Source organism: Rhea pennata, chromosome 1, assembly GCF_028389875.1.
Source record: "Rhea pennata isolate bPtePen1 chromosome 1, bPtePen1.pri, whole genome shotgun sequence".
Classification (NCBI taxonomy): Eukaryota; Metazoa; Chordata; class Aves; order Rheiformes; family Rheidae; genus Rhea; species Rhea pennata.
In genome coordinates, this window is record NC_084663.1 from 160,417,911 (window position 1) to 160,439,674 (window position 21,764).

A 21,764-nucleotide genomic window follows, 5' to 3' on the forward strand; every position below is an offset into this window, starting at 1 on the left:
TTCTAGGCTTGATGTTCAAGCAAATAACCTCTCACAGAACAAACTAAACAGATCATTCTTCCCTTTAATCTGAAAGGGACACCACTATTCTCCAGCAAGAGCTGGCCAGAGCTTTCTCAGTTGTAATCATTGTTATTGCAATTGCAAGACTGCAGAGAATTAGCCAAATAAAAACAAATCAAATTCATTTCACTTCAATGGTAAGCCATAAGCAGCAGCAAATTACAGGATAATTCACAGCAGACTGAAAGAGAAACAAGAGAAGGGAATGGAAGAACACAAAAAGCCCTCTTCCTCCATCCCCCAGACACCTCTCTCCTCCCTTGCCCTAATCATAGGATGGGCAGGGTGGCCAGGGAATAGCTCTAAGTTTGTCAGATACCTGCTGTGTTCCCAGAACCTCTGAATGACAGGAAGCCCTGTTCCACCAGAGGAGCGATATCGCCATGTTCTCTCTTTTTCTTCTGAAGATGTTTATTTTCAGTATTTATTTTAACCTATTAATGTAACATAGAATATCTCCTATATATAGCATTAGGGTTTTCTCAGCATTCCTGCCTCCCTCTGTGCAAGCCAGCAATTTCAGCCCACCTCATAATGGAAAAAGGAAACCTCCAAATGACATACCTGCCATTTCAATAACTGAATAGTAACCCTCTCTCCCCCCACCCCCCCAAAAAAAAACTTTTAGGCCAAAATCAATGACACACAAGCCTAACAAACAGGAAGCCTAATTATTCAAACATGTGCAACTGAAGCGATACAGAGTTTCATGGCAAAACTGATAAGGAGAGACATAAAAGACTAATGAGCCACCTGCCTATGCTCCACTACAGGACTAACAAAGGTCCCTGCAGAACACCTTCAGTATTGTTCAGCGAGGAGACAGAGCCTGGGAGACACCCCAAAAAATCATTCAGAGATGATGGGGGGAAGAAATGAACAGACAATGTCTGCTGTTCAAGTGCTTAATCCAGGCACAGAAAAAAAAAAGAAGAAAAAAAGAAAAACACGAGAGAGAAGAGCGTAACACACAGAAAACTGCATGATGTAGTGCAAAAAGAGCCAATTAAATGTACACAGGTTAGTGAGCAGCCAGACCCTCTTAGTGTCGTTTGATCACCAGCCTAGTGCTACGCTTACTACTTGAACAAATTGACAAAACTCTTCTTGCCTGTGACAGAGGTGACAAAGAAAAGGCCGTTGACTAAGGAGATGCAATCATCAGTGTTAAGTGACCAGTGATCAAAGAACTGGTCCTGCAATAATCAGGAGCAAAAGACGAAGGAGGGCTGACAGTGGCCAGCAGAAGCACCAGCCCTAGGAGGAAGAAGCCAACACCACCAACTCTCACATATTACTGATTGGTTTTCCAGTTTATTAGTAAACCATCTTTCAACCTACCTCTTCTCTAGCACTCTTTTGTACAAAACAATCTATGTACCCTAACAGCCTGTCCTAGAGGCAATGATCCCATTTCCTCTATTCATACAGAGCACATTGCTCACACTCAATAAACTGAGTTGTTGTTTCAAGCAGGGATGGCTTGCCTGCTACCTCAGAGCAAAAATTGTAGTTCTTCCTCAGACAGAACTGCACATAGGCCAAGTCTCCAGCAGCAAGATTTCCATAATACTTTACATGTTCCTACACTAGAGATGCTCGTCAGAGTGCTATACCTTGGTGAAGGGTAAGTTCTCTTTAGCTGCACCCCTCATCCCTTTCACTTCTGTGTTAACATACCCACTGAGGGAGGAAGAGACTGGGAGGGCAATTTAGAGAAACTTAAAAAACAGCAGAATTGTTGATCAAATTGAGAGTAGCAGTCTCTTAATATACTTTCATGATGGCAATTTCAGTGACCCTGCAAGCTCCAAATTGTTACTTTGGCCTTAAAACAGAGTCAGCACATTTGGAAGGAAACTGGGATTGCAATCGTGGTTAATGTTACTATGCATTTTAGAAACTTGTACCAGGGGACAGCAAACTAGTACAAGCGTTAAGATAGAAGGAAGATTTTCAATGGCAAGCAGCAGAGCACTGCAAAGGCAAGATACTGACAACATGGGAACCAGCAACACTGCCTCAAAAATGTGGTCTCACACCTTTCAGTCAGCTTCAGTACTACACTCAATTTATAATATAGAAAAACAAAAACACACTCTGGAAAAACTGAAATAACATCCAACATTTCACATGTTCTCCTCAGAACTAGTAGGAAATATTTATTTTATACCTAAGTATCCAAATTTCATGACATTATCACACATGATCAAAACTCATGTAACTGTACAGAATCCAGTGTGTAACATTCAATGGCACAAAAGGGCAAATTACCAAATTGCAAATTCCCTTGGAGAGCACTGCAAACTCCATGAACTTCACATGCAAGATTTCATTTTATTTGGATATCAGCTAACAGCCATCATTCTTTTTTCTTTAATCCCTTTTGGCATGCAAAAGTTAAAACAATTTCCTCCTTTTCCAATTCCAGATAAAAAAAGTAGTTTTACACCCTGTGCCTCAAATTCCCCAAACAGGTATACTATGTTTTCATTTCTCATAATATTTAATCAACTTTATTTCACTATAGACAAGCTTAAGAAGCCCCTTGCTACAACTGATTACAAGTAAGATAATACTGACATCTGATAAAGACTGACCTGATTGTCTAATTCACCTACTTTTCTGCAGGCCAAATTTACTGACATTTTATACAAATTCAAAACTGACTGAACCTGGTGACCTCCTTTTACCTCTGTAATTAGTCGTCTGTGCGTTTACAACCAGAAAAGCAAGTTGCCCCTTCACTTCCACTAGTTCAGCAGTCCACTGTGAACTGTAAATTTCAGTCTACTCAGCACCTACTAGCCAGAAAAGTACATGTACACACACAAACATACACAACCCCCACAAACTGCAACCTTTGAAGCCCACAAAATTAAGCCTGAAAAGGCCATTTAAAGATAAACTTCTCAGTTCTAAAAGGAGACACAACTTCAACAAAACAGCATTTTTATCATGCTTTTCTAAAAAAGAACAGTATAAAGGAAGGACAGTAGCAGAGTTGAGCACTGAAAAAGTCAATGAAAAAAAAAACAATAAGCTTAGTCTCCATCAATAACATCACAGCACAGTGTGAAAAGTATGATGCAAATGTATCGCTTTTCCTCTATAATGTAACCAAGAAGATTAGTAATACTTGGATTTAACTGCAGAAAATATGAACTCAAACTCTATGTACATAATCATGTTTTGGAAACCAACCCTACAGTTGCAAAAATACTTCCTATTACTAACGTAAGTTTTAAAAGATGAGATGAGTCAATTCTATTGAAGTTAAGCTCTGGATCTCCACACCAGTAAGCAAGATACAGATCTGAATTTCCCCAAGAGAAGCAAAGGGAAGGATCAGGTCAGGACACTGAGTTGCACTTCAAATTCCCATCTTAATAAACACTAACACTGTCAATTACAGCAGGCTGGGACAGACAATCATTAACAACCAGCAAATACACAGCCTCCTTCTCTGGACTTGTTCCCTCCGGGAAAACAGTTGGCAGCTTGTGCATCAGTCTTTAGCCCAACGTCAACCCTGAAGTTCCTCAGTCTGCCAGCCAACTTCTTACTGCAAACACTATGAAAACAACACAGTCCCATGGACCATCTTCCCCAACCTCGTGCACTAACTGGTCCCCCCAACCTTGCAGCAGTCAATCCCTTTTAGAAATCCAGGTTCCTGGGACAGTGGCTAATTACACTGTTCACCACCTGGACTCTCTATACCCAAGAGAAAAAGCAACAGCTTAACACAAAGGTATTTCAAGTGAGAGGATTAAGTTGTTTTGCACAGCTCTGTCATGAAACATGCATAATCTAAAAAGTTGCCAGCATTAACAGCCTTATGTTCAACAGTGTCAAGACTTTTGTTTTTTGTTTTTTTTTAATTAAATGCTAATTTTCATCATATATGAATTTCCTGTGGAAGTTCTTTTTTTTTTCCTAAGTCAAGTTGATTTGAAATCCACAGGAGACTTTACTGAATAGTTCTAGAAATTTGTATTTCTGCAGAAAACCAAAAGTCAACATTAAAATTCAGATAGAGAATTCCATCTCCTAAAGTTATCTTTTTATTTGCTTTTTTAAACCATCATTTTTAAATGGTGTTCCCCCCTTGGTCATTTATCATCCACAATTTTCTTCTACAAAGCTTGGTTACAAGTAGCTTGTTTTAAGATATTGATCAAACAATGACTAATGAACTGTGTCAACTTGAAAAGAAGGCATTTCCAATTTGGAATCCAGACATTAAAAAAAATGTTAGGCTGCGGTATTACACATTCAGGCTTTTACCAACCTTTGACATTTTGAAGTCATACGGTACTATATGTTAAGAATTCTGTCCATTTTCCTTGTTTCTTTGGCTTGTTCAACCTCAAGAAAAGAGAGTGCACAAGAAAAAAACAATTTCACCAGCCTGCATAAGATATTGCAGAAAACAGAGAAATTCAGTTTTCTAGCCTCTACCCACCATGAAGATCATAGGCCTGACCAGCAATATTAATCCCTTCTACATATAAATTTAAACTTAAGTCTGAGGAGGAAAAAGGAACTTATGATATGTTTGGGCCTAAACTCTCAGAAATACCTTAGCAGACATAATTCAATGCATTACTCACTGATTTTTGCTTTTCACAACGGGAAGAAAGAAAGAAACAGAACCTATCCAATCTTAGAGTGAAACTATGTTGAAAACTAAGTTCTGAATTAAAAAGCACAGTCCCAGAGTAATTAGAATTTGCTCAGAGCAGAATACTTCTACTATGGAAGGCCAGGGTAAAATGGGAAGACAAACTTTCACTCGGCCACATGAACGTTTTAAGTGAAGTCCGACTAACTACAAGTCCCAGCATGCAATGCAGGGGCACAGCAAACACAGGTCACTTCATGTCAGTCAGTTAAGAGTTTCAAGATCCTGGCAGGTTGGACACGTGAGGCATAGCTAAGAGGATTTTGTACTTTCTTGGTATGTAGGACCATTATCTACAAGACTCAAATCCACAAATTAGCGAGACTCCAAAATTCTGAAAGGAACATGCTTAAGTACAAGAAAGATATGTTAATTCAGAGGAATGTTTGGTGCTTAACTGCATTCCTCAAGAATTTTATTTCTGTTGGCTGGACTCCAATATCAACTGCTTACTGTAAATATATATTGGAAGCAATACAAGGAGCAAGAGTCAAAGTATCTAGGAGATACAAATAATAAAACAGCTGAGTGAGACTGTTCCTGTAGAGCAATCAGCTTTCCACTCTCCAGGGACAAATCTCTTTGAAGGAAACTCTGTCTGAAGCCTGTGACTAAAAAAGATACTCCACGCGTTTCATTTATTTTGTGCCAGCAATCAAGCAAATCCAGCAACTTAAAAAAACCAAAGAATTTGCAAATACTAAAAACAAACAAACAAAACACACGGAATCATGAAAGATAAGGCCTACTACACGCAAACTCTACCTCTGAGAATAAAGTTGTTTCATCAAAAGCTTTCTCCTACAGTTAATGCCTTGTGGACGTGGATCATAGTGACGCATGGGTAAGTGCTTGGTTTTGAAAGTGGTAACTCTTTTTTTCTAATTATTATTAACCACCATTAGAGCACAGGCGTCGAGGACACGAGGCCCGGCCTGGCCCGCCGCCGGCCGTTACAGCCGCGCCGGCCGTTACAGCGCGAGCGGCCCCGCCCCAACGGCTCGCGGAGCGCGGGGGCGGCGCTGGCCGCGGGGCCAGCCGGGCTCCCTCGGCGGCAGCGGGCGGGCTGCCGGGCTGGCCCCAGCCTCGGCGAGAGGAGGCGTCTCCCCGGCCTCGGCCGCTTTGTGAGCCACGATCTCGGCCCGGCCCGGCCGAAACTGAGGGCAGGGGAGCGCGGGGCGCAGGCAGGGCTACGGCGCCCCTCAACTCCGGCCGGGACCGCCAGCCGCCACTTGGCTCCCGACTCGCCGCGCAGGAGCGTCCCGCCCGCCGCCGGGCCACCGCCGCGGCTTCGCCCCGCCGCCGGGCCGCGTCCCAGCCCGGGGGCCGAACAAAAGGCACCAAGTTGGGCGGCAGCCCCGGCCGCCGCCGCCGTCCGGTGTCCGGACTGCGCCCGGCCGCGGTGCCCCGCGGAGGCGGCGGAGGGAGGGAAGGGGGGGGGGGGGGGAGGACGGGCCGGGCGCCGCTCGGCGCGGTGCCTCCCCGCGGATTACCCGCGCTAATGGGATTGAGCGGCGCCCGCGGGCTGTCCGCCGGGCAGCGCGGCCCCGCGGCTGTCACCGCCTGCGCGGGGGGCGCCGCCGCCGCCGCTGCCCCACGCCCTCGGCGCCCCGCGGGCGAGCCGCGCCGCGCCGCGCCGCCCCGGCCGCCGTGCCCGGCGGGGCTGGCACCACCCGCGGCCGCCCGGCCCCATTGTTCGCCGCGCCGCCCTTACCGTGCGCGGGGCTGGGGCTGGGGCTGCGCGGGCTCCCGCCGGCTCTCCTCGCTGCGGCTGGTGCAGGGGCAGTCGGGCTTGGCTGCCGGAGGTCCGAGCCATTAAAAGCTCCGCGGGGAGGAGGAGGAGGAGGAGAAGGCGGCGGCAGCAGGAGTGGTGGCGGCGGCGGGGGGAGGAGGAGGAGGAGGAGGACAGCGGGGGGCTCGCAGGAGCAGGGTCGCCATGTCCGGCTTTGCAAGGGGGAGTCCGGCGGGCTGGGCGCCGAGGAGGAGGAGGAGGAGGGCGGGCGGGCGGGCGCCGGCGGAGCCTGCTGCCGCCTGCGGACCGGGGGAGCGGGAACTGGACGCCGCTCCGCCGCGGCTGCACCTCCCCTAACCCTGCCCCCTCCCGGAGGGGGAGCCGCCGGCGGCAGGAGGCGGCCGAGAGCCCCCTCCAGCGTTCACAGGCGGCGGCGCGCCGTGGCGAGCGGCCGGGGCGGCCCGTGGGCGGGCAGGAGCAGGAGGAGGACGAGGAGGAGGGGGACCATCGCCCTGTGCCGGGTGCGGTACCAGGGGTGCGGCACCTCCCCTCCTCTGCCTCCTCCTCCTCCTCCGGCAGGCGGGGCGGCGGGAGTGCCTGGCTCCCCGCTTGGGCGTGCTGGCCCAGGGGGAGCGGGGACCCCCGGGATCGTGTCCCCCCTTTTGGGGGCACGGAGGGTGTTCCCAGCATTAGGAGCATGCAAAGCGGGGACATGGGTGCCCAGCAGGCGGGCCGGGCCTTGCTGCCCTTGGAGGGGGACCTGCATCTCTGAAGGACGGGACCTGCATCCCTCCGTCAGGTTTACTGGGAGGCAGCCCTTCGCATTCAGTCATGCTCTAAGACCCCATGCTCTTGGGCACCAGAGAAACCAAAGGGCTAGGTAGCGCCTTCACATTTTCTGGTTATTGGTCAAGTAACCTGTGTTCTCCCTCATTAAATGACCACAGACCACAGCGCTGTAAAACTGAACAAGTAGTAGCAGTCTGCGCTTGGAGGGCTCTCTCAAAAAGGTCTCCAGTCTGTCAGTTGAAAGGAGATGCCAGGCAAAAGCTGGGTCTGGGAGGACACCTTTTCCAGAGATGCTGTGCATTCCCTCAGAGAAGACCTGGAGCTATGATGAAAAGGTCTCAGACGCATCTAGGACCAGCGTAACTATCTGCTCTTACAACACTGCTCTCCATTTACACAGCTGCAGCATTAGGATGTGTATCTCTTTAGGCCTTTTTCTAGATTCTACCCAAAATTCACTTGGAAGATGACTGGATGGTGCACTTGTATGAGTGACACAAAGGAAAGACTTCAGGTCTTTGAAGTTCCCTCAGTAACCCAGCAGGGAGCAGTGAAGCAGGAGCGTGCAAAGTAATCCAGACCCTTCTGAGCACCTAGCACTTATAGACCATTTGAGGAGCCCAGTTAGCTCCGCTTTTTCATCCTTGGAGGAGAGAGGAAAGATATATCAACGCTATAAATATTTTCTCCTCTAAGGCTTGCCCGTGCCTAATTCCAAAAGAAGGACTCCTCTGCTGTTGACAGTACTGCCTCTATGCACAAACACCTCACTACAGATACCTCGGTGCATGTGCCAGCCAACTTTGTGAGATCAGGTGGCAAACTTCATTTCCTCAGTCAGTTCTGAAACTTCAGCCAACGTACGTAGATTACTGACTGAAAGGCTGGGAATCGTCCTTAGCTGTCGGTATTTGATAGGACAGTGACCACTGTTATTTGCCCCAGACTTTTTCCTGCAAGAATCTATGATCTACCTGTAAAAAAGTTTAACGTTCACATTCTAACAATATGAACTGTGATTAAAAAGCACTAAAGTAATTTAAAAAAACTTTTTTCAGACACTTCTGTCAACAGCTTTAACTGTTAATTAAGGTACAATTAGGGTAAGAGCAACGGTCAGCAGTAGCACTTGGAATTTCCTGGTACACTTTATGTACACTTTCAAATCACTAATGCTTCATTCACACCTAACAAAGAGTTGTTGTAATCTGTATCAAATGAGTGAGATCATCTTCAGTGCCTTCCAAGTTTGAGTGACCTTGAAACTTTTCTCAATGCTACCAGAAGTAACAGACTGCCCTGCAGCTACTGTACATTTATTACTGAGCTGCAAAAAGCAACAGTGAAGTATTGTCCTGAATGGTGTACTTACTGAAACATCAAAGATGGCAACATGTTGTTCATTTCTCCAGGAACCATATGTTCGTATGTGCCTGTATGTGTTTTATTTATTTGACCCTTGCTTCTGATAGTCAGAGATCTTTTGAAAGTAGCAGGCACAACCAGGAACTAACATCTAAACAGACTCTACTGTCTGTCCTGCGTGGCATTTATCCAGTCAGTCATAAAGTCATCTTTCCCCCATCCATTGACTCTTTTTACAGTACTAAGTAGCAATTTTTCTCTGGAAAGGATTTCTCTCTTGGAAATTACACATAGCAGCAGCTTGCACTCTTCTGATGTGAATGCTAAGAAGAGCATTCACTATCGCTGTTAGACTCCTGTAGTACACAGGGTCACATTTTTTTCCCTACTGAATGACATGCGGAGTTTGCTGGGACATCAAAAAAACATCAGAATTTGAGAGAGAAGGTATTTGTTTTTGAAAAGTGTCTGAAATTTGAAAAATGGTTCTGCTTGGTTCGCTCTTTGAAAGAAGAAAAGATAAGCCTTGTCTGCATCCACCGGCATAGAAGAGCTGGAACTGAGCTGCCGAAAAGGCAATCCCAAAGTGGCACCACGGTTCACGGCCGCTTTACCTGATAAGGCAGAACCCAAGGGAAGGGAAGCAGAAAAATACGTAAGAGAGTTCTGCTGCCTTGCGAGATTGTCTCTCTGTTCCTTCTGTCTCTTCCGCTGCGAGGAAAGAAAGAACAACAGCTAGAGTGGATGCAAATACTGATTTGTGGAAAGCCTTCACTTTTTAGAATTTACTTTTATGCTGCGATGATTTGTGGTTATTTTTTCATTGAAGCTTCCTTACATTTACTGTAGGGTTCTAGAAGGTGTGTATGTATACAGACAGTTATGGTAGAGTACCTGTAAATTCACATTTTCACCTGCCTTCTGGGAACTTGTCCATCTGTGCTTAGTCAAACTCAGTGATTGGACTCAAAACCCAAGAACGTGAATTAAATTCTATGGTCTAGTTTACACAAAAGTCAAACTAGACTCTTAACTGGTCCTTCTGGCCTTAAAATCTATGTCCCTTCTGCAAATTACATTAAAAATATGTTGAGTTCAAATCTTTTCAGTTTTATTAAAGAGAGAAGCTGAGATGCTGCCTAATAGAAATATGTGATATCAGCTAAGTCTTTTGTCTAGTAATTCTTTTTCATAAAACATTCCACAGATGTTTTCCTGGGAGCCTGAACTTTTTTTTCACAGATTCTTTCAGCAAATACTTTTGTGCTGGAATTATCAGTGTGTTCTTGTGTAAATGTGATTTGGGGGTCAATTTTGCAAACCTGAGGCATTTGATTAGTCAGTTTTAGACTGTCTGTTGTGTATCTTTATATTAAGTCTTGTTAACTCCTATGTCTTTGTTAGTTCAGTTACAAGAGTATGCCAGAGTTCTCCATCCAATTCTTTCTGTATCATTTCACCATTATTTTTATTACACATTTGCTCGTGTGCATTCTTTGCCCCACATCGGTGACTTTTGCTTGCAATTTATTTTTGTCTATGACTTTTCAATATATTACTGTCAGCGGGTATTAAAGGTATCATAGTTTTTTTTTTTTACTGAGGTTACTACTGTTGAATTGTTAATTCTTCTTGTTTCTACATCCAAATGCAACATCAAACTGTAGCTAGGAGCAGTGGTGGTTAACAATTTTTGTAATAATATGTAATCCTAATTGTAGATTATGTCTTCTCTTTCAAGAGAAAAACAAAGGAAAAAAAAACAAATTAAAGATCAGCCAAATAGCAAGTGAGTCCATTTATATTCTTAAATTTCAGGAATTTTATTTGAAAGAAGCCATTGAAAAGAAGCTATTTAAGCACAGCCAGCTAATGAACAGATTTTGTTATTTACTGACTATTTAAAGTGTATAATAATGAATTGAAAGAGAAGCTTTATAATGAGACATGCAAAAGTTTCCATAGTACTCAAGAATTTATATAAAGGGAGCTTTTGCATATCATATTAGACAAGATTATCTCTCTCCCTTCAATATTAATGCATTAAGGGTCATGATGTTGGCATTGTATTTTTCCAATGTATTTGTCTGTTTTGAGATTAATGCAGTTGTTGTTAGCTCTATTTCGTGCTAAGATTATCACCAGTGAACTCATTAATGGATGAATTATCCCTAAAACTTTAGATTGAAAGGTTCACTTTAAATTAGCGAACAATTTAGATTCCCCAAAACTACATAGATTTCACCTTTTCTCCTGAATGAAGGGAAAGAGAACACTGGATATCAGGACAAAATATGGTTTCCTTCCATGTCAACATTCCTATTAGGAGCAATGCATCTTTTATGTCACGATGAGGGAAGAGAAGAAGTGGCAACGGAAGGAGAAAATATTTGCAGATATGAAACGAATTTATGTTTTGAGGAGCAAATAAAAATAATAGTAAAGAAGAGCTGCTATCAAGTACTATTAAGCCTGTCATGCACAGTGCAATGTGTTTGACAGGAATAAAAGCCTAGAATCTCCCCATTAAATGTGGTTAAAAATACACAACTAAACAACCACGTTAGTCTTTCAATACTACTTTTGAGAAGAAAACTAAATCTGTTGTTTGAAATAAGTCCATAGTATTCAGAATTTAGAGTGAATTCCAAGCATCATAGTTCATTTTCTTTCCAGTGCTTGTGTCATTTTGCTCAGAGCGAACTATTATCTGTAAAAGAAGGACATACTTTCAGACTGGCTGTGCCACTAAATTAATTAAAATTTCGGAAGTCATTTAACGTAGTTATAAAAAAGAACCATTTAAATACCTGGACTGACATAAACAGATATTGTTCTAAAACAGAGGAAAAGTGCTGGTTTTACAGCCTCTCAGAATTTATGGCATGAGTAAACACCACTAAACAGACTTATCTTGCAATTACAAATGTCGGAACAATATAGAACTTTAAATATGGCTTTTACATTATTAGGCAGAAGATTCCCTTGGAAGTAATATCCAGCTGGCCCTTCCCCCCAAACCTGTGTTTTTGCTGTTACTTTTGGCAAAGCATCTAGAACATAATGGTGTTTTTGTGTAAATTCTTCTGGGATAATCCTCATTTGTGAGTGATGGTGGGGCAACCTTATCTAATGCTCTGTCACGCTGAGGCTCTCTCATGGGTCCTTTCTAACTTTATATTGGATGACAGACAATTTATTTTTGCAGTGGGTAGTTACTATAGATGTCTTAATTGCCATTTTAGTCACTGTCCTATTTTTCTTTTTTTTTTAGTGTTTAGACTGTCTAAATCTGGCTGGAGGGAACAACTGTAAAAGCTGTCAAGACAAACATCAGTTCAGCATATGATCTTGCTATCTCAGAGTGCAGTATCTGAAATCAGCCAGTTCTTCTAAAGGTCAGACCAGAGGCCGGGTGATTTATTTGTTTCTCGTATGTTATCAGAGTGAAGAGAAACAAAGCCATCTATTTTCTATTTGGACTTAATACAGTTAATGAAATTCCTTTTCAGAAGGGATCTGTGAAACTTTCTGTTCAGAAAGTGAGAGATATTCAATAATTTACAGAAAAAATATTTCACTGTGGATAGCTTAGCAAGATCTGCATAATTTATGTTCAATAAATCAAATAATCAAGTAATTAGAGATTTGAAAAGCATTTATTTTCCTGCATTTTATCTTTTATCCACTGCAATTATTTTTTCCAGAATCAAAATTCTAGTGCATGAAAACACAAGAACAATTCAAAAAATAGAATTAAGAATAATGGGAAGCATCACTCCCATTTTACAGATGAGAAAAATTATCTTCACAGTCTACTTTCTGCTGTAGCCTACCTTCAAATCAGGAAAAAAAAGTTTCCTTAAGGATCAGGTAGCTTTAGTCTACAATTTTTCTTTCATCAGCTCTCATCAACCTGCCGATGATGAGTTGTTGATCCTGTTCTTCCCTGGTAGCTCGTCTGTCCAAAGATCCTATTTAATCTGTTGTATGTCTGTAGCAACTTGGGCTTTTCCTGTTATTTCTGAATGTGAATGATGAATGCTATCTAATTTTCTATGTTCTGATGCTGAAGGATGCACAAGAAACAGTTTTTGTTTACAGATGAGATGGGTCTTTTAGTTTTCTGAGATGCAGGGTATAAGAGAAGAAGGTATGAATTTTTCCCATGTCCAATTTCTTCACCTAATATAATCGAGCAACTTTTTCAAAATTCATTATCACTACTTCCACTTAGATAATTTGTTTTCTATATTTAAGAGGAAAAAATTCCTCGTCTGTTGTTATGAGCACTTGCTTTCTGTTTCCTCAGTTAGCGGGCTGCATATCACATATATCTGCTTATTCTCTTTAGTATGATGTTCCACAGTCTTTCAGTTTGTTGTACATTTTCCACTTCATAACTATTCTAAATATGAGAGTCGCTGTTTAGTCTGGCAAAGAAGCACAGAAAGCAGTGATTTCTGGTTTACAAATAACCTTTAGGATATGTTTATCCTCTAAAAATTTCTTAATTATCTGTTGTGATCATTTGCTATTTTCAGGAAAACAAGCAAAAAAAAAAAAAAAAAAAGAAAAATAATGTTATTTATTAAATATTAGGTTTCACTGTGAACATGAGCTTAATAGATAACTGGATTGAATTCACTGCACTCAAGTAGGGCAGGCTTAGCCAGAGTAGTTCCTGGCAAATGTTTTAATGCGCCAGGATTTTTAATAATAGTTGGTACTAAATTTATCCAATTCTTCATCATAAAGATGTCTAACATCTCCTGCTTTTAAATTCTGAAATGCACTGATATTTCTAATTGCTTTATCACTGCCTATTTAGTTTGTTCCATCCGCAGTCTCTCTATAGTTGCCGACAATACTGAGTATTGCACATCTATATTGTGCCATATCTCCCTCTGGCACTGGAGAGGAAATCTTAATCCCTGTTTCCTGCTGTAATGCCTCCTCCTAAAGAGGCAGACCAGCAACAAAGGAACTGCAGTTCTCATAAAACTACAGTAATATTAAAATGGTTTAATTTTCTACTAGGGAAAGCCAGAGTGCCTCACTACATGCCTTACACAAAAGATCAAAGAGCAGTAGAAAGTAATTTATTTACTAAAAGTCAGCATTAAGATTTGCCACCTTTGAATACCTAAAAAATCCATTAGCTCCTTGAAAAAAGTGCAGACAAAAAGAATAGAGCATTTTATTATGTTTCTATTGCTTATGTATTTCTCCTTTGTCTTTTGAGTAGTATTTGTGTGATGCTCATCACTATCAAGGTAAGAATGAAATTTTTCCTTTGATGGCCACAGAGGTAGTGCCTACATGAACATTAGCAATGAGATATGTTTTATTATTTATTCATATTCTTGTTCATCTTGTACAACCTAAGTGAAAAAGCATTCCTATCTCATGAAGCACTGCACAAGCATTATAAAGATAACATGTCTAAGGAGAGTCTGATCTATATAAACTGTGGGAAAAAAAGTGGACAACAGGAGTAGTGTAATGAAGGATGTGTACAAATGGTCATATTAAGTCTAATGAAAGAACTGTTTGTCTAACAGAAAACAAAGAAAGGGAGTCTGAGGGAAAGGACACAAGAAACAGGACTAATATAGTGTGATCTTTCCACTAGCATACTCTCACAGCTTCTGACAACCAGTGATTTATGAACTTATTGAGCAAGAAATTTCATTAGGAGTGCTATGCTCAATAACCATTAATAATCCTGTTCATAAGGAATTGGTCTGCTTCTTTTTTGGCTTCCAGGAATGTCCATCAGGAATGAGTTTCATGCTTTAACTGGAGTGTGTGAAAAAGTGCTTCCTGATGGTTTTACACATCCTGTGAAATGCTTTATTGGGTACTCATTTACCCAATTGGGTACTCATTTATGTTAAGAGAAAGAGCAAACTGTTCCTCATTTACTTATTCTATGACATCTCCTTGGAGTTGTCACCTTTTTCCAATCTGAACTGTCCTAGCCTCTTTTCATTTCACCTTGCGTAGATGCACTCCACACTTGTTACGTCTTTCTCAGTCTTCTCTCGTTCAGCTCTATCCCTTTTCAGGTACCAACATCAGAACTGTGTGCAGTAAACAAGGTAGAGGTGCTTGTCTTTAAGCAGGGCAGCCGTAGCAATAGCAACTGCTTGTTTTAGTAGGCAGCGGCAGGCTTAGCTCCCATCTTAGAAAGGAATAGAAATGGGAATTCTAGCAAGTAAAACCAGCTTAAAAAGTCATTTAACATTGCCCCCTTTCCATTCAACAATCATTCCTTTCCACCCTAATTACGGTATTACCAGAGTAATTTAGGATTTAAGGCAAGATTAATCATAACCCTTTTCAAAAGATTTGATGAGAGCTTGCGTGTATTAGGAAGTTAGTGGCTGTATTTCAAAATAAGGAAAAGAGAACATCTTTAAGTGCCCAGGTCTCATAGTTGAGGCATGAAGCCCAGATATTTGCTGTTATGTTGAATTTTCAATACCCTTCTCATAAGGAAAAATGTTGGCAGCTGGGTTAAAGAAGGAAAAAGCAAACTCAGAACACACAACTGAAAACAAAGAATCTTTTCCAAAGGACTAAAAAGGAACTCAGATTCCATCAGACTAAATACTATAGACAAGATCAGTGACAAATAAGCCAGGACAAAAATACACTTTTACACATATTAGGACTTATAAAACTTTATTAAATGTTTATCTTAGGAAAGAACAGTTATAGTGCACAACTACTGAGGATTCTGTTTTATATTCAGCCATAAGAGTGAGAGGCTGAGTCTGATTCCCAGGAATCTGATGTTTTGGTCTAGGCCATTTTATATGTTTTGTTTTAGGGTAATAATATTCTGTGAAAAAATTTTATTTAATAGCCATGAGATAAAACAAGGGATTTCATCTTCTTGGATTTCATATCTGTTTTCTTTCCAGTTACCCATTTTTGTCTTTCAGTTTTAAATGTATTTTCTTATCTCCATTCTACCACCCCCAACAATGTCATCGTCAAGCTTTTGTTCATTTTAAGACAGACATCCACATTTTTTTGATGTTAATTTAGAGCCCAGGAGCTCATCTACATAGCCCCAGTTCCTTTTCATATGCTGCCAGAGACTGGCAGGCAACCTAGAATTAAACTCATTTCCTCCTTACCCTGTAGATGAGGAAACGTGGTATTCCCCATGTGGCAAGGAGAAAATTGTTATAACTCTCTCAATCTACCATGAGACATTTTTTATGCAACAATATATGGAACAATATATATTTGATTCAGACTTTTTAAAGACAAGAGAAATGGGAATATGGAGAAGACCTGGTTAAAACATTACAACACTCTCTCTTGTTTTTCTCTTCTGTGATTGCAGTAAGCAGTTCTTAAGACAAACTACTTGCCCTGTACATGTGCTTTGTCAGTAAACAAAAGTTAGTTTTACATCTTTAGTGTAAAATGGACTTATTTAGAAGCTTTTAAGAAAAATCCTTCCTTCAGGCTTTTAATATTACCATTCTGAATGGAGAGAATCAAGGGACTATCAAGTAAGCAAAGTTCTTCAATACAAATGCATAGCATTCTAATGTTCGGTTGTATCATCTCCATCTACCGGCCAGAAGTAGCTTTACTAGAAGCACAGAACTGGTGAAATATAAACATTCTATCCATATCCTTTAAGCTAACTGTTGATTTGGCCTCATTTTAGCAATTTCTTTTAAACTTTTCAGAAATATCAACTCCTAAGCACACTATTTTGGCATGATAATTCATATACAGATAATCATCATTACAAAAATCACCACTAAAAATGTCTCTTGGTATTTTATCATCATTAGATATTCAAAAATAGTGACTGCACAACTTTACTTAAAGTAATTGAGGAGAGATTAGCTTCCCCAAATCAAGATACTGTTTTGCAATCACATTTTTCACAGGTCTGAATTAGCCTTTTTGGTTGGAAAATTACTGTTAGTTTTTAAAATAGTATATGAAGGCAGAGTTACTGAATGCCTTCTTTGCTTCAGTCTTCACTGCTAAGGGCAGCCCTCAAGAATACTAGAGCCTGGAGGCAAGAGAGAAAGGAAGACTTTCCTTTGGTTGAGGAGGATAGGGTTAGAGATATTTTGGGCAAGCCTGATGTTCACATATCCATGGGCCCAGATGAGATGCACCCATGGGTCCTGAGGGAGCTGGCAGATGTTGTTGCCAGGCTGCTTTCCATCATCTTTGAAAGGTCCTGGAGAACTGGAGAGGTGCCTGAGGACTAGAAGAAAGCCAATGTCACTCCAGTCTTCAAAAAGGGCTGGAAGGAGGACCCAGGCAACTATAGGCCAGTCAGCTTCACCTCCATCCCTGGAAAGGTGATGGGACAGCTCATTCTGGATGTCATCTCCAGACATATGGAGGAAAAGAAGATGATCAGGAATAGCCAGCATGGATTCACCAAGGGGAAATCCTGCTTAACCAACCTGATAGCCTTCTGTGATGGAATGAGTGGCTGGGTAGATGAGGGAAGAGCAGTGGACATTGTGTACCTTGACTTCAGCAGGGCTTTTGACCCTGTCTCCCATCACGTCCTCCTAGATAAGCTCAGGAAGTGTGGGTTAGACGAGTGGACAGTGAGGTGGATTGAGAAGTGGCTGAAAGGCAGTGCTCAGGGGGTTGTCATCAGTGGCACAGAGTCTAGTTGGAGGCCTGTGGCTAGTGGCATCCCCCAGGGCTCAGTACTGGGTCACATCCTGTTCAACTTTTTCATCAGTGACCTGGACGAAGGGACAGAGTGCCTCCTCAGCAAGTCTGCGAGTTCGCTGATGATACCAAGTTGGGAGGAATGGCTGATGCACCAGAGGGCTGTGCTGCCATTCAGAGAGCCCTGTTCAGACTGGAGAGTTGAGTGGAGAGGAACCTCGTGAGTCCTGCACCTAGGGAGAAGTAACCTTATGCACCAGTACAGGGTGGGGGCTGACCTTCTGGAGAGCAGCTCTGCAGAGAATGACCTGGGAGTGCTAGTGGACAAGAATTTTGATTATGAGCCAGCAATGTGTCCTTGTGACCAAGAAGGCCAATGGTCTCCTGGGGTCCATTGGAAGAGTGTGGCCAGCAGGTGGAGGGAGGTGATCCTGCCCCTCTCCTCAGCCCTGGGCAAGCCTCCTCTCGAGTCCTGTGTCCAGTTGTGGGCTCCCCAGGACAAGAGAGACTTGGAGCTACTGGAGAGAGTCCAGCATAGGGCTATGAAGATGATCCGAGGGCTGGAGCACCTGCCCTATGAGGAACGGCTGCGAGAGCTGGGCCTCTTCATCCTGGGGAAGAGAAGACTGAGGGGGGATCTTATCAATGTGTACAAGTACCTGAAGGGAGGGTGTCAAGGGGACGGGGACAACCTCTTCTCAGTTGTCCCACGTGACAGGACAAGAGGCAATGGGCAGAAATTGAAGCCCAGGAAGTTCCGCCTGAGCGTGAGGGGGAATTTCTTCCCTGTGAGAGTGACGGAGCCCTGGCACAGGTTGCCCAGAGAGGTTGTGGAGTCTCCTTCTCTGGAGATCTTCAAGGCCTGCTTGGATGCAACCCTGTCTACCATGCTCTAGGTGATCCTGCTAAGCAGGGAGGTTGGACTAGATGATCTCCAGAGGTCCCTTCCAACCCTACTGATTCCATGATTCTATGACATTGTCCAAAGACATTTTGATTTCGTGGTTTACTAGAGGCAAAAATTCACTGTACTTGAAGCAAGGTTACAGATAGCTACTTGAGTGAGAAAGCAAAATCATGAAAATCAAAACTGCCTTGAATATGCTAGGTCCTACCATACCTTCTTGAAAACATGTGGAAAACATTGCATTACAGACTTAACCCATAATGTTAGGAACAGATCTGATGATAGTCTCCTCAGAGCGGAAATTGTCATCTCTTGCCTCCAAAAGAGATGGATTTTACATGAGCTCCAGTCTTGAAAGAGCACTGTGAGACTGTCATCCCAAGCTGCCCACTCACAGTCTAGTTTTCTAAGTAGAATAGCTAAAAGGGCATTTGATTTCTTCTCTGTATAGCAAGAAGGAATTTTGTTAAACATACTATCTTAAAGATGATCTTTGCCCAGCCTCTTCTTTGTGCAGAACACTATTATTATGTTGTCCATCGTTACCTGGATCTAGTGATGCTTGCTAGAGAGGGCCACTTAGCATGTGCTTTGCAGAGTGTGTATTTCTAGCACAATCATGAGTTTTCTTAGGGGCAGCAAAGATCCTGCCTATTTAAGATGCTAGAATTAATTAATTCTGTATTTTACAGGAAAGAGTTTGTTGCCCAACCAACTCAGCTCTATGGAGACAGCGTATAAGTCCTGCCAACGCTGGAATTCTGACAGGGATTATCACTATCAGTATCAGCAATACCTGTCTGTAGCAATACCTGTAATTAGAAAGACCATTCTGGAGGCCAAAGCACTGACAAGGGTAAACCCCCCAAACATAGGCATCATGGTCCATGAAGAAACACAACGCTGCCTGTGAAAACGACATACAGAAAAGTGTTCTAAAATTAAAGAGACAAAATCTAGATTTCCTACATTAATAATTGTATTATTACTGAGGTTAGCATTTTTGTATTTAAATGTATAAAAATACACAGCTTTCTCCAGACATGAATAGTTCTCCCATTCCCATACCTCTTCTGATGTCAAAAGAGAGTCTGTAAAGAACTTTTCCTGTAGTAAGAGCAAACCAAGTTTATGCTAGGGCTGTAACCCTGCTGTCTCGTGATGAGGGCTCTTGTGACAGAGGAAAGTGGGTTCAGTAGTGTCAAAGAGGACCTGTTAATAGTATCCAGAAGTCTGAGGCCAGAGAGAAATCTACATCACCCAGTGACAAAGGGAGATACGCATGGAGGTAGATTGCACCACTCTGGAATTCAGAATATCTAAACCACGTAGTTGAATAGTGTAGATTAGGTAGTAGACAATTTATGATGGACCTGACATGAAACACCTCAATTGTTTATGAACTTTTGTTGAGAGCTGAAATGATATTCACATGTTGTCCAAATATGTAGGGATAAGACTAGAAAGGCCAAAGCCCATTTGGAAGTTAATCTGCCAAGGGATGCCAAGGACAGTAAGAAGGGCTTCTGTTAAGTACATCAGTAGTAAAGGGAAGACCAGGGGAAATGTGGGCCCACTGCTGAATGGAGCAGAGACCATGGTGACAAAGGACACAGAAAAGGCTGAAATACTGAATTTTCTTTCTTCCCCTTAGCCTTTACTGGTAAGACCAGCCCTCAGGAATCCTAGCCCACAGAGACCAGGAGGTCTGGAGAGAGGAAGAGTTTCCCTTGGTGGGGGACAACTCGGTTAGGGATCAACTAAGCAAACTGGACATACACAAGTCAGTGTGGCCTAATGGGATGCACCCACGAGTGCTGAGAAAGCTGGTGGATGTCATTGCTAGGCTGATTTCCATCATCTTTGAAAGGTTATGGTGATGGGGAGAGGTGCCTGGGGACTGGAAGAAAGCAAGTGTCACTCCAGCCTTCAAAAAGGGCAAGTAGGAGGACCCAGAGAACATCAGGCCACTCAGCCTCACCTCCATCCCTGGAAAGGTGCATAAGAAAGTGGATGCATAAAAAGGTGATCAGCATGGATTCAGCGAGGGGAAATCCTGCTTAACCAACCTCACAGTCTTCTATGATGGAGTGACTGGCTGGATAGATGAGGGGAGAGCAGTGGATGTTGTTTGCATTGACTTCAGGAAGGCTTTTGATAATGTCTCCCAGAACATCCTTCTAGGCAAGCTCGGGAAGTACAGGCTAAATGAGCAGTGAGGTGGACTGAAAACTGGTTGAGTAGCAGTGGGTTGTGATCAGTAGCACAGAAGTTAGTTGGAGGCCTGTAGCTGGTGGTGTCGCCCAGGGGTCAACACTGGGTCCAGTTTTGTTCAACTTATTCATCAGTGACCCAGATGAAGGGACAGATGCACCCTCAGCAAATGTGCAGATGATACAAAACGGAGAGGAGTGGCTGACACACCAGAGGGCTGTGCTGCCATTCAGAGGGGCCTCAACAAGCTGAAGAGATGGGCAGAGGGGAACCTCATGAAGTTCAGCAAATGGAAGCGCAGAGGCCTGCCCCTGGGGAGGAATAACCAGGACAGGCTTGGGGCTGAGGTGCTGGAAAGCAGCTCTGTGGAGAAGGATCTGGGGATCCTGGTGGACAACAAGCTGACCATGAGCCAGCCACGTGCCCTAGTGGCCAGGAAGGCCAACGATATCCAAAGGTACATTGCCAGCAGGTCAAGGGAGGTGATCCTATCCCCTATACTCAGCCCAGCTGAGGCCTCACTGGGAATGCTGGATCCTGTGCTGGGCTCCCCAGTATAAGAAAGATGTGGATGTACCTGCATGAGTCCAGTGAAGGGCTGCTAGGATGATGAAGGGACTGGAGTATCTTTCATGTGAGGAAATGCTGGGAGGGCTGGAACTGTTCAGCCTGGGGAAGACCAAGGGAGGGGATCTTATGAACACACACAAATATCTGAAGGGAGTGTGTAAAGAGGATGGGGCCAGACTTTTCCTGGTGGTGCCCAGTGACAGGATGAGGCACAAACTGAAACTCAGGAAGGTCCGTCTGAATATAAGGAAAGGCTTTTTTAATGTGAAGTGACTGAAAACTGGAACAAGTTGCCCAGAGAGGTTGTGGAGTCTCCTGTGGAGATAATAAGCCATCTGGACCGGGTCCTGGGCAGCATGCTCTAGGTGACCCTGCTTGAGCAGGTTATCTCCAGAGATTCCTCCTATCCTCAACTATTGTGTGATTCTGTGATGAGGCAGCAGGGGCAGTCAGGCAGTAGTCTGACTACTGGACAAAGATATTATATTTATTTGATTCTAGAAGCAGGAAAAAATAGATTCCAGGAAATCAAAGTGTTTCCAAGTAGCTGCATTGTAGCATAACTACTGCAGCTATTTGGTGAGCCACTGCATGGGTAACAATAAACATCACCTGAAGGAACGCTTGAAATACTAACAACTGTGTGTCAGCTTGCAGCAATTGACAAAGTAGATGGCTCTCAGGTGGTCTCCTTTCATGTCAAACATTTCTGTATGATGAAATACATCATAATTTAGATGCACCTACTTCTCTTCACA

The 21,764-nt window shown here is 43.0% G+C and overlaps 1 protein-coding gene across 8 annotated transcripts in view; it reads right to left on the minus strand.

Moving 5' to 3' along the window:
- FARP1 (FERM, ARH/RhoGEF and pleckstrin domain protein 1) overlaps positions 1-6,764 on the minus strand; it is a 219,832-nt gene extending 213,068 nt beyond the window's left edge. For 3 of the 8 annotated variants that reach the window (XM_062566831.1, XM_062566830.1, XM_062566827.1), the window contains exon 1: positions 4,358-4,411. In XM_062566831.1, the coding sequence (XP_062422815.1) occupies positions 4,358-4,377 (20 nt within the window). In that variant the 5' untranslated portion in view covers positions 4,378-4,411. Of the gene's footprint in view, positions 1-4,357; positions 4,416-6,464 lie in introns of those variants that run through there. The other 5 variants (XM_062566834.1, XM_062566833.1, XM_062566835.1 and 2 more) reach the window with 4 other exon arrangements.
- Between the last annotated feature and the right edge of the window lie 15,000 nt (positions 6,765-21,764).